A 13,479-nucleotide genomic window follows, 5' to 3' on the forward strand; every position below is an offset into this window, starting at 1 on the left:
AAAAGGTTTTATTTTACACTCTGAGAAAAGTACAGAATGGTCACTCGGACACTGTAGGAAATATTCAAAATTGAACAAACAAAAAATAAAAAGTTTTGTAATCTAACAGTGATTTTTATATACTATTAATAGTTTGCACTGATATGGTACTCTAATAGCATTTATCTCAATAGAGGAATGCAACATTTTATATTGAGTCAGTGAGGGAGGGAGATATTTATAAGAGATGCTACGCATTTTGAAATGTTTATATATTAGAGTAAAACATTAGAGGGGGGAAGGGGTTAAATAACTGCGTACCCCCTTCCCGTAGACCCTGTGCCGACTTTCAATTAGGACTCTGAATATAAGCCCATAGCGTCGCGAATATTAACACAGCCAAGTCACTTCAAAAGAGCAGAAAGCAATTTGCTAGCAGACGAAAAAAGTCTCAAACACTGGACCCAGGTATACATCTAAATTTATATTTTTATATCCAGGTAAAGGCCGAGGTGAAGGACGCCACTGGTATCAAATACAAGCTGGAGGCCAAGGACTCGGAGATCAAGGACTTCAGGAAGATTCTCAAGGCTAAACAGGATGAGCTCTCTGAAATGCAGGTTTGTAAACTATTTCAATTAACGCTTCGAAACCGATTGATATTCGCTGGATAAGAATCGGATCTCAGTCATGCGGAAAAATTGTGAATAGCATCGTATTACAGACAATTTTCCACTAATATTAAACAAAAGATCATAAAATTAACACCAGAGCTTGATCTTTAAATCGTTTTTATGGTGATTTAAACCGGGGCGATTCAGAGGTGATTTGTAGGTGCGCTGGTGGTTAGCCACAGCGCGCCTATAAAACATTGATATTTAAAAGATTTTCGGCGCGGTATTGTTAAATCGCTTGCGACACTCAATAAAATATCGATCCGCGCCAGTACAACTTTATTACATAAGCCGTGTCAGTAAGGCATTTTATGTAAAATTCCGTGTCAGCATGGTATTTTATATAAAACATTAATATATAATTTATTTTAAAAATAACTATAAAAATGTTTTCACAATAGTTTTGCAATAAAATATTAAAGTAATTAAAAAAAATATTTATTTATTAAATAAATCACCCCGATTTAAACCGGCAATGCCACTCGGTGAGTGGCGTTGCCGCGCCGGGCCCGCGCCACTGCCCGATTCAAATCGCCCATGCAAATTCGATTTAAAGATTGATATTAATAATTTGATGGTGCGCCAAATGAATCGCCCCGGTTTAAATCACCTATAAACGATTTAAAGATCGAGCTCAGTTTTGCTTTCGGCCTCTCTGGGCTAACAAAACAGGTATAAATCTTTCCGCGGAAAGCTGTTATAATTCAATGCGAAAAATAACTAAGAATTCAAGCATTGCTTCGAAAATAATAAATATCCGCTGGATTAAAAAAAAAATAATGCGAAAATCATGTATCAGGAAGCTCGTCCTACTCCATGACTACTTACTCTTAGGTCCAAACACTAAGAAACTATGGCTACACACACACACATCAGAAAACTGAAATGAATCATATAAATCATTTGACTGATGACGTATAAAGTAAACGGATTACTTTGACAAAAAGATTAAATCATTAGGAACGAAAAACAGTTTTTTGTTTTAACCGAAAGAAAGAACGTAATTAAGTCAATCAATTAGAATTTGAAAAAAATGAAAGCTGATAATTTTAAATGGTTTATTTAAGGTTCGGAAAGACTTGCTTGAGAAAAAACTTATTGATTCTAACAGAGATCATGATCTTATTGTGGAAAAACTTCAGGTAACAAGAATTACTTTTATGATAACTAGCGCATACGCCCCTAGAGGCATCTAGGGAAAATTGAGGAAAGGTGGGAAGAAGTTGACCCTTCACTTTAAATTTTTGATTTTTAAAACGAAAAAAAATTGGGTTAGATCATTTTTTAGGGGTGTTTTTTTTTTGAGGAGTTGAGATACCCTCCCCCATAATAGCTATAAACCTTCCTTGGGCCTATAAAAAGCTTCGCTGCAAAGCAAAATCATTTCGGTTCAGTGGTAAGTGAGATCCTTCGCTACAGACAAAAAAAGGCTTACTCATTAACTTTATAGGATAACAATGACTTTTCAGATACTGAAGTTTCTTTGATTCGGTTTGTAATTCTTCATATTCTTACCAAAATCCAAGACTTTAAATCGTGTATTTAAGAACAGTTTGACTTAATAAGTGCATTTGACTGAATGGTACCACACAACTTTAGGTACCCTTTTTGTAATATAATTTGGCTGAGAATCGAACCTGTCAACTAATCTTGTTTATTATTTCAGAGAAAATTGGATGATTCACAAAACTTGATGAAGAGAAAGGAAAAAGAATTTGAAGAGACTATGGATCATTTACAGGTTAGTTCCCTCACAGTGCCTTGTTAAGCACATAAACCCCACCTATGAACCCCTTTTGAAAATAAGAGGGGGGAGTAAGTTTTCGTTTGTTTGTTAAGTCAGGATAGGTTAAATTGGGTACTACGAAGTTTATTAACTTTTGAGCTATTTATCAGTTTACTAACAGTCATAGTAAAACGGGGAAGAAGATTAGTTTATCTTCCGATATTTTTGGACTTATCAAATAAAAATAACATGTTTAATTAAACTGTGTTAATCACTCTATGTATATAATAATTTTAGAGAAATAGGTGTGTATTTTAACTTCGAAAAGCGAAGCTTTTCTCTAATTATGGTCGTTCCGTCTGTACTTCCTCCGCAATGGATATCTCTTATCGTTAATTAAGGAATGTTGGAATTGTCTTGTCAATTTTAAACTTGGTATGATTTTTCCTTTTACAGTTAGATACAAGGGGGGGGGGGGTAAAATGTGGTGACTCGGGCCACGACATACCAGCAATTTTATTTTGGATGCTACACCCTTAGTTTTAGAGATAATTGGGTAAAATCTTTTGGGCTGTGTCACTAATAACCCCAAGTTTTGGTATCTTTAAAAAAAAACGGCGACGGGACCGCCGCCAGCCGCCGTTTTCCGCCGCCACCAACAAAATTTTTTTTATTGCATTTCTCGCCGAATTATGCAATTTGGAATCATTTGAGACCATGTTATTTTTTTCAAAAATTTTTCCCCTTACAAGCACCCTTGCGGGGGGACTTTTGAAGATATTGGAACAAAATCTTTTTTGATTCCAAATTGCCTAATTCGGCGGTGGACGACGGGAGCGGCGGTACCGTCGCCATTCTGTATTCAAATATTTATTACTGACCCATCAAAAAAGATTTTGTTCCAATATCTTCAAAAGCACAGGAGAAGTACTGAATTTAAGATATACCTTGATAAACGAGAATTTGAAAATTTGGAATCAAAAAAGATTTTGTTCCAATATCTTCAAAAGTCCCCCCGCAGGGATGCTTGTAAGGGGAAAAATTTTTGAAAAAAATAACATGGTCTCAAATGATTCCAAATTGCCTAATTCAGCGAGAAATGCAATAAAAAAAAAATTTTGGTGGCGGCGGAAAACGGCGGCTGGCGGCAGGAGCGGCGGGCCCGCCGCCGTTTTTTTGAAAGATACCAAAACTTGGGGTTATTAGTGACACAGCCCAAAAGATTTTACAATTATCTCTAAAACTAAGGGTGTAGCATCCAAAATAAAATTGCTGGTATGTCGTGGCTCGAGTCACCACATTTTAACCCCCCCCCCCTTGTATCTAACTGTAAAAGGAAAAATCATACCAAGTTTAAAATTGACAAGACAAAAAAAATTTTGGTGGCGGCGGAAAACGGCGGCTGGCGGCAGGAGTGGCGGTCCCGCCGCCGTTTTTTTGAAAGATATACCAAAACTTGGGGTTATTAGTGACACAGCCCAAAAGATTTTACCCAATTATCTCTAAAACTAAGGGTGTAGCATCCAAAATAAAATTGCTGGTATGTCGTGGCCCGAGTCACCACATTTTACCCCCCCCCCCCCTTGTATCTAACTGTAAAAGGAAAAATCATACCAAGTTTAAAATTGACAAGACAATTCTTGGCGGCGGCGGAAACGGCGGGAGCGGCGGTACCGCCGCCATTTTGAAAAAAAATAACATGGTCTCAAATGATTCCAAATTGCCTAATTCGGCGAGAAATGCAATAAAATAATTTTTTTGGTGGCGGCGGAAAACGGCGGCGGGAGTGGCGGTCCCGCCGCCGTTTTTTTTGAAAGATACCAAAACTTGGGGTTATTAGTGACCCAGCCCAAAAGATTTTACCCAATTATCTCTAAAACTAAGGGTGTAGCATCCAAAATAAAATTGCTGGCATGTCGTGGCCCGAGTCACCACATTTTACCCCCCCCCCCCCCCCTTTATAAAGCGTGCCTAGTAATAATCGTTACTAAAAAGTTCGTAGGTTCTTTAAAACAAGTTTAATTTGTTGGTTTTTATTATATCAAAAAAATTTTAGGCTGATATTGACAGTTTGGAGAATGAACGAGGAGAACTAAAGGATAAAATGAAACAAATGTCGAAGAAAGCTTTGCTCCAAGGATTATCAAAGGCAGGGTTGTCAGGCTTAATGTATCAAATGATTATATTCTTAACAAGGATGACAATATCAATAATTAGCGATGCACAAAAAACCATGTATGTTGGCCTAACAACTTTGGGGACCTGGTGAATTTTGATTACCTAATTAGTTAATTAAGTTGAGTGTTAAAACGTTTCAGCTACTAATTTTAATCGACATAAGGGGTAATTTTGTGCAATATCATTAATTAAAATAAATAATCGCGAAACCTTTAAGAAAGTAGGTAGGTAAGATTCTATCATCTATAATACAAAGTAGAACGATGTCTGTCTGTCTGTTGGTTTGTTTGTTTGTCTGTATGTTTGTTTGTATGTACCGAAGGATCTCGCTAACCGCTGAACCGATCGGGTTCTTCTTAACAGGGTAGCTTCGCATAGGTCCCGGGAAGGTTTATAACTATTTTGGGGGAGGGTACCACCACCCTACCAAGAAAAATAAAATAAAAAATGTAGTTAGAAAATTTCCTTTTTTTAAAATCTAAATTTAAAAAATGGGTGAGGTTTCCTAGCTTAAGATTTTAATAAATACTGATTTCTTTATTTTAGTTCCCCAATTGGTTTTATGCTATTTAATTCTTTTAAATTCAGGGCTTGGGAAGGATTTAGGCAATTTTTTCAATCTTCAAATACATAGCTCCTAGATATCTTGTTTGGGTCCAAATAAAGTAATAGGTAAGTAATTATGGTTCCATTTTAAGAAACCAGATTCACAGATTAACAAATTTTAAAGATTGGCAACGCTCACATTTGTAGGAATCCAAAATCATAACTGCAGAGGGAGGACCAACTAGTCTTGGACCTAGTGTGCCCAGTCCTGTTAGAGATTCTCCTTTGCTGGTTCAACAGGTATATCTTTAGACTTGGACCTAGTGTTCCCAGTCATGTTAGAGATTCTCCTTTACTGGTTCAACAGGTATATCTTTAAACTTGGACCTAGTGTGCCCAGTCCTGTTAGAGATTCTCCTTTGCTGGTACAACAGGTATACCTTTAGACTTGGACCTAGTATGCCGTGCTCCGTCCTGTTAGAGATTCTCCTTTGCTGGTACAACAGGTATACCTTTAGACTTGGTCCTAGTATGCCGTGCTCAGTCCTGTTAGAGATTCTCCTTTGCTGGTACAACAGGTATACCTTTAGACTTGGACCTAGTGTGCCCAGTCCTGTTAGAGATTCTCCTTTGCTGGTACAACAGGTATACCTTTAGACTTGGACCTAGTGTGTCCATTCCTGTTAGAGATTCTCCTTAAGCTGAGTGTTCAAACGTTTCAACCACTAATTTTTATCTAAAAAAAGGGGGAATTTTGTGTACATCAATTTTTCGGCAATTGTCTTATCCCTTTAGATCCCTGATAACGTCTACTCTATAACTTACTTTGTCAGTCTGTATTCGTTCTTAATTTTGAGCTTTGATAATTAAAATCAATGTTTCATACCTACCTACGTATTATTGACAAATTTAAATAATCAGAGATTATTAATGCTTTTAAAAATAAAGGGTGTTTTTAAAAAAAACAATCGCTTCACTCTTTCCAATATAAACCCTACAGTTTTGGTCAAAAACTAACAAAAAATGACCCAAATCATGTCCAAGCAGTGACAATGAGAAAACACTATTGATTTTTGATTTCTTGTCACCTCTCCTGAGCACTACAGCTCGAGTCCTAGCCCTTGTGAAAATTTTTCTCTACGTGGAGAGTGCATATTTTATTTTAAATTAAGACAGTTTTGTCTTTTTTTAAAAAGAATAAATTGTCTAAAGTACTTGAAATTTTGTAGATAGACCCCATAATGTTTAGAGTTTTTGATGGGGCATATACAGACCTTTCTATAGACGCCTTAACCAGATTTTTGACTCAATCTTTGCCAATTTGGCATCAAAAAGACATACCAATCAAATATTGAGCCATGACTGCTCTGTCTTTAAAAAAAAGAACAAACTGTCTTAAGTACTTAAAATCTTGAAAATAGAACCCATAATGTTTAGAATTTTTGATGAGACATGTAAATATCTTTCTACAGACACCTTAATCAGGGTTCTAACACAATCTGAGCCATTTTGACATCAAAAAGAAAGTTCTGTCAAACATCAAGAACTAGAGAGACTTGTCATGTCTAAATGTTTGATGGGTCTGCTTTTTTATGCCAAATTGGCTAGGATTGAGTTAGAAACCTGGTTAGGGTGTCTATAGAAAGGTCTTTACATGCTCCATCAAAGATTCTAAACATTATGGGGTCTATCTACAAGATTTTAAGTACTTAAGACGATTTGTTGTATTCTAATCTCCATGTAAGGAAAAATTCTCCACAGGGGCTAGGACTCGAGCTGTAGTGCTCAGGAGATGTGAGTAGAAATCAAAATTCAATAGTGCTTTCTCATTGTCATTGCTTGGACATGATTTGGGTCATTTTTTGTTAGTTTTTGACTAAAACTGTAGGGTTTATATTGAAATGAGTGACGCGATTGGTTTTTTTTAATCACCCTTTATTTCTTTTTCTTTTGGATACCGTCCCCCAAACTAAATAATAACTCTTTTAAGTCCCATAAAAAAGCTTCACAGAAAAGAATAGCTATATTATTGGTAAAGCATTTTGCAAAATCTTGAAGTACAGACAGACACAAATATAATCGTATCATATGCAATGAATTTTATAAGTAATCCAAATACTTGAAAATAAAAATATGTTTTTATATTCACTAACAGAGAAACATTTTAATGACCATTGAAAAAGTTTTTTTTCGAAGAATTTCTTTACACGCTTGTTTTAAAGATTTAAGTTGTTAACAAGGTATTCCTTAGCTTCCACCATGGCCTCATTTATTTTAAAAAGCGGCTAAGCCCCTGGAACAAGTGGGGGGGGGGGATTGGCCCTCTTCATTCAATTTTAGTTCTAAAAAGAAAAAGTAAAATAAAAATTTGAGGCTCTATTTTTTTTTCAGGGTGATTTCTCTTATGAGGGTGTAGGTAGCCTCTCTCAAAATAATTTAGACCTACGCTGATAGTATTAGATGCTTCACTCTAAAAGAGAACCAAGTCAGTCCAGTGGTTAGGAAGATCCTAAATTGTGGACACAGAGACATCCTGTTACTTTTACATCCGGATTTAATTAGGGGGCTTGTCTTAACCTCTTTTCGAGGAAGCTTTGTGTTTATCAAGATCGAAATTAATTCCTTATTCATTATCCCAAATTAAGCGCAAATGCCGTCTTGTTTGACTTTCCTTTTCTAAAGAGACGCGGCATGGATTGTTTATATTTTGATGCGCCCACGTTCTTTACTTTTGAATGATATGTGAGTGTGTGAAGATTTCGGAGAACAAAGTTGGGCCTATCATTGGTCTCATAGTGCGTGAACGACCCTAGTATACCAGGGGCTTGAAACCATAAGAACTTCAGGACTTTGAAATAGTTGCCTCAATAAATCTATAATCAAACCTGCTGTTGAAACTTGATGGTTCCTGGTATTGGGGGTTTGTGTGTACGTCAACAAGATCTCTAGAACTTCCCGCTAATTCGGAAGTCACACTCAACCAAAGTGTCATGGTTGAGACAATTTCAAAGAAGTGAAGTTTGAAGTTTAGGCATTAGCAAATTTCAAATAACCTGATGTTTGAAGGAGCTGCACAAGCAATTTCAAATGGTTCTGAAGAATAGGCATTAGCATTCTTCAAAGAATCTGAAGAATAGGCGTTAGCATTCTTCAAGAGATCAATAGCATATAGTGATTATTGATGCAAAAAACATTGACAATTTTTCTGTGAAATAGTACCTAGTGAATCAATATGGTGCTCACTAAAAAGCAGAAAATTGAGCGAGCTATCGCTATTGGCAGTGAAAGGCTAGAAGTGTTTGATGAACAGATAAAAGTGTTTTATGAAAATCTAAAAGCCTGCCAAAGTTTTAGTTCATGTGAAAATGTGAATTTAAAATCAATTTGTGACATTTTTAGTGAGGTCAAGGACCAATCTGACCTAATAAAAAGTCTAAAATCTGCCATGGAGACTAGTGAGATGCGCGAGTTCAAGCGTGATTTGGATGAAGCTAGTGAACAGAAAACTGTTGCAGATAAAGTTTATGCGTCGTTGGAGCAGTGTACGAAAATTCTGCACTGGCTTGACAATGATTCAGACGACGCGAGGTCGAGCACTGTCGCCAGGAACCTCGACGTCATTGAGAAGGTGAGGATGGATATGGTAGTGCTCAAGATTTCCATGGAGTTGCGCCAAGAAGTACGTGATATGTACCGAAGGCTTAGAGAGATGGAATGTCGTTCATCTAACTTGGATGAGAGTGGGACACCTGCCATACTCTCCAGAAGTATGTCTGCCGTGGATATTCGGAGTTCCAACCCGCAGTATGGGCGCTGGGACAACAGTTTGTTGCCGTCCTTTGACGGTACTGACACGGATTACTCCAACTTTAAACAGGTCTTTAAAGATCTATGCGCTGGTTACGGATTTTCTGACCAGAGGTTAAGTCTGATGTTGTGTATGGAGAAGGTGATAACCAACCCGGAGCTACGCAAGCAAGTGTCAGCGATTAGAGATCATAATGAACAATGGTTGTTTTTGGATCAGATGTTTTTATCAAACACCCGCCGGTTCATGAAGATTTTAACTAAGCTGAACAAGATGAAACCTGTGGATAAACCTGTGGACGTGGTTAGTGCAATTGCTACCTTCAAAAGCACTATGCAGGAAGTAGAAGCCATCGTTGGTTCTGAAGCTAAGGATTACCACCACCTAACTCTTATTCATATTTTCAAAGACAAATGTCCAGATGCCCTGAGAGAGAAAATTATGATGGAGCTAGGCAGCATGAACCTGCCAAACATCAAGAAGATTGTAGAACTTCTGGAGAGGACAAGGGGAGCAATGTTGGCTGGTGATATGTCCTACGACACTGGTGCCGGCAAGAGGAACCGTGACAGAGCTGCCGCCGCGCAAGTATCTGGTTGCAGTGAATGAGAATGGACGGGCTGGAAAGGACAAAACTTCCAAGTGGAATAGTGCATGTCCTATTGAAAGTTGCAATGATAAACATCCTATTTTCCGTTGTCTCACATTTAAGAAGATGGATGTTTTTGACCGAAAAAAAAGTTGTCCAGCAGAATAAGTTGTGTGATGGTCATGCTGCTGACAATTGTAATAAATCGGATAAGCTTGGTGTCTGTGGCACCAATAATTGCGACAGTTATCATAGTCGTATGTTGCATGAGGCTAGTGCTAGTGTGAATACAGTCTACAAATCAAGTTCTGCGCCTAGCACATGTACCTTCCTGCTGCAAATAGTTCCAGTTGTAGCACCTGGCGGCGGCGCCTGCCATGCCGCCGTCATGTTTGATTCTGGTGCAAATCTACCACTTGTGTCTGAGAAGTTGTCCAGCAAGTTGAAGCTGAAATCTACCGGCAGATATACAAACATTTCTGTAGCTGACGGCAGTGAATCATCCTGCCGCAATGTGGTGTTCTATCTGAAGGACAGGGATGGTAATTTGAGAGAATTTGAGGCAGCTGTTATGCCTAACCTCGGAGGTGGCAACGAGATGCGCTCGGTCCATCCGGAAACCGCCGCCGAAATATTTAAGATGCCGCCAGAAAGATTTACATATATTAGTGGAGGCTTGGATATTATCATTGGAAATACCCATCCTGACGTGTTTCCGTCAACCTACCTGAAAGTGGGCCAGTCTATGTTGTGGAGAACCATTTTTGGAAGTGGTTTTATCTGTACAAGTGCTGACTGTGGAGCTGGTCAGCAGAAATCTGCGTATAAAGCTGTCAGTGTTAGTGGAGGCGCCTTGCCTGAATTTTTGTCCTCAGAGTCATCCAGGTACAGATTGGGTCCAGAATGGTTGCGCCAGGATGAGAGTGCGTGGCCGGTTGGTTCTGCCGTAGCTGTTGATAATGAACCGGTTGGTACTGCCGTAGCTGTTGATAATGAACCGGTTGGTACTGCCGTAGCTGTTGATAATGAACCGGTTGGTACTGCCGTAGCTGTTGATAATGAACCGGTTGGTACTGCCGTAGCTGTTGATAATGAACCGGTTGGTACTGCCGTAGCTGTTGATAATGAACCGATTGGTTCTGCCGTAGCTGTTAATGATGAACCTGTTGGTTCTGCTTGTGATGCTGTTGTTGAGAAACCTGTTATTTCTGCAGTTGATGCTGTTGTTTGTATTGCAGTCAATTCTGATGTTAAAGATACTGCCGCAGCCGTTGACAACACTGCTAGGGCGAGCACTGCCGTAGCTGTTGATGATGAACCTGTTGGTTCTGCTTGTGATGCTGTTGTTGATAAACCTGTTATTTCTGCAGTTGACGCTGTTGTTTGTGTTGCAGTCAATTCTGATGTTAAAGATACTGCCGCAGCTGTTGATAACATTGCTACGGCGGGTGAGGCTGTAGCCGTTCACAATGATGATGCTGAAATTGGTTGTGTTGCAGCCGGTGCTGATAATGAGGTTGGTGCTGTTGTGAATCAAGAATCGACCTGGCTGCTGCCAAGCTGGCCGCCCGACACAGGGTAAAGGGCCTGCAATATGGCGGGTGTTGCCGCCAGAAAGTTATTGAAAGTCTACCAACCCCACAAATCTAATTTACAACATAAACTATTTATGTGTGAAAATGATCCTTTAAAGAAAAAATAATACAAGTTATATATTAAGCTTGTGAAGGGAACCTAAAAGGGTTCTGTAAAGAATAAGTATTCATTATTCAACTAATTTTATTGTTCATATTTAAGCACAAAAATTCTACAAAATTGTTTAGACTTTTAAAGCAGATTTTAAAAGATTTTGTTTCTTTAAGTATGATTTTGAAAAGCAAAAGTTTGTGTGTATTAACTACCAAATGATTTTTGCAGATTTTTTTTAGATTGAGAAAAATAGATTTTTTTTAAAATTATTTTTCGAGGTATTTTTTTCATGGTTCACGTTTGCTTAAAAAATGTTATTTCTCAGATTCTCATATGAAATAATGCATTAAAGTAAAGAACACAACATGTAAAATTATTATGATAATGTTTAAAATATTCCTTATTATTATTTTAAAAGATTATCGCAAAAAATCAAGATATTTGTTTAAATTTGTAAGCAAATAAAAGTTTTTCTTTCACTCTGGAGGCAAGGATTCCTAGTAATCCACGCGTAAAGAATTTTTCTTCATTCCGAGAGCAGAGATTCGTAATAATATACGTACCTAGCGATTCGGACAATTTTAAACCTTGAGAGAGTATTTTATAGCAATTATTGTCCTAGGTACATATATTTTCGTTCATGTTTAAAAAATGTAAACTCTATTTTCTATGAGATAAGCATTTATTATAATGAACACGATGTATGATATTATTAAAATATTGATTATTATTTATATGAATATCACAGAATTAATTTAAGATAAACTATGCATATTTTAAATTAACATTACCTTCATTTTTATCGCAGATATTAAAATAAAAGCGGTTTTAAAAAATTATGATTAATAATTGATTCTTATTTTATGAGAACTAAGAACATTTTTTTTAGTAAAAAGCTACATTTTCATATGCCTATTTTTATGCCTAAAATAAGAATCAAGCAAAATGCGATTAATTTTTATTCTATTTCATATGCTCAAATTTATTTTTATTGAGTCTAATTTCTTTTCAAAAGTACAATTCATTATAAAACTTACCTGAAAAGTTTAACAAAAAAAGAATAAATGTGTCGAGGTTGCGTGATTCGATATTTATTCTAAGAAAAAAAATCAAGTATTTTTTTAGCAGATTTTTTTTAAATTACATATGAATTTCAATCAAGTAAAACATTTTATTCAGATCAAGGAATGATTGAAAATTCATATTTAAATTCTCATTTTTTTTTACAAAGAAAAATTGGTATTTTTTCATAATTTTGATGAAAATTCTAACAAAATATTATTATTATTTTGCTATTATCTAAGTATTGAAAAGTTTTATTGTTGATTAAGATAGTTACAGTTCTTATTCATTAAGTTTGAAAAACTTTCTGCCCAAGGATTTTGAAAAATTTTTTCTTACTACTCTTTTTGATGCTTAGCAAATTTAGTTTTAAGTACCTATAAATCTTAATTTTCTTGTCTAAGATTTATTTCGTTATTTATTTTACCATTATTTGTTTACATTTCAACCTGATTTCGTAGGTACTTATTGATTTATTAATAATGATTTATTACCTATTGATTATGAAATGATTATTAATTAGTATAAGTTGTTATATTTACAACATCATGATTAATAGGATTATCCATTTTAGGATTTGTGTATGTGATCTTGTGAGTGTCATGTGCCTGGAATATTGTATGGTACAAACCAATCCCCATCCTTCTATCCTAAAATGTGAGGTATTATGAGTCCTAGTGAGGAGTATAATATTGTGTATGCATTTCACGGGGTTTCATTTAGTTAGGAGCAAAAATTGTCATGTTTTTCGGGATGTGGCCATTCTCATGTGATTATGGTGAGTTGAGTTTAGTGAGAAATGTTGCTAGTGCTCAGCGCAAAAAACCTTGAATCTCGTTAAGGAAGTTAATTTGACTTTCAAACGGGGGGTGTGTCTTAACCTCTTTTCGAGGAAGCTTTGTGTTTATCAAGATCGAAATTAATTCCTTATTCATTATCCCAAATTAAGCGCAAATGTCGTCTTGTTTGACTTTCCTTTTCTAAAGAGACGCGGCATGGATTGTTTATATTTTGATGCGCCCACGTTCTTTACTTTTGAATGATATGTGAGTGTGTGAAGATTTCGGAGAACAAAGTTGGGCCTATCATTGGTCTCATAGTGCGTGAACGACCCTAGTATACCAGGGGCTTGAAACCATAAGAACTTCAGGACTTTGAAATAGTTGCCTCAATAAATCTATAATCAAACCTGCTGTTGAAACTTGATGGTTCCTGGTATTGGGGGTTT

The 13,479-nt window shown here is 36.6% G+C and overlaps 2 protein-coding genes across 8 annotated transcripts in view; one reads left to right on the forward strand and one right to left on the reverse strand.

The window, feature by feature from the left end:
- Positions 1-13,479, reverse strand: part of RpS23 (ribosomal protein S23) — a 245,661-nt gene that overhangs the window by 24,143 nt on the left and 208,039 nt on the right. The gene's annotated exons all lie outside the window — the stretch shown is intronic.
- The window catches only part of LOC145319297 (dynactin subunit 1-like), a 43,399-nt gene that overhangs the window by 21,283 nt on the left and 8,637 nt on the right, over positions 1-13,479 (forward strand). For all 7 annotated transcript variants that reach the window (XR_013879803.1, XR_013879804.1, XR_013879805.1 and 4 more), the window contains 5 exons: positions 480-599; positions 1,721-1,795; positions 2,320-2,394; positions 4,436-4,528; positions 5,311-5,403. Coding sequence is in view for 4 of the 7 variants with exons in the window: in XM_080161360.1 (XP_080017486.1) it covers positions 480-599; positions 1,721-1,795; positions 2,320-2,394; positions 4,436-4,528; positions 5,311-5,403 (456 nt within the window). In the remaining 3 variants the exon portion in view is untranslated. The remainder of the gene's footprint in view (positions 1-479; positions 600-1,720; positions 1,796-2,319; positions 2,395-4,435; positions 4,529-5,310; positions 5,404-13,479) is intronic.

The sequence above is a fragment of the Acartia tonsa genome, chromosome 5, assembly GCF_053477335.1.
Source record: "Acartia tonsa isolate MP-2025a chromosome 5, ASM5347733v1, whole genome shotgun sequence".
NCBI lineage: Eukaryota > Metazoa > Arthropoda > Copepoda > Calanoida > Acartiidae > Acartia > Acartia tonsa.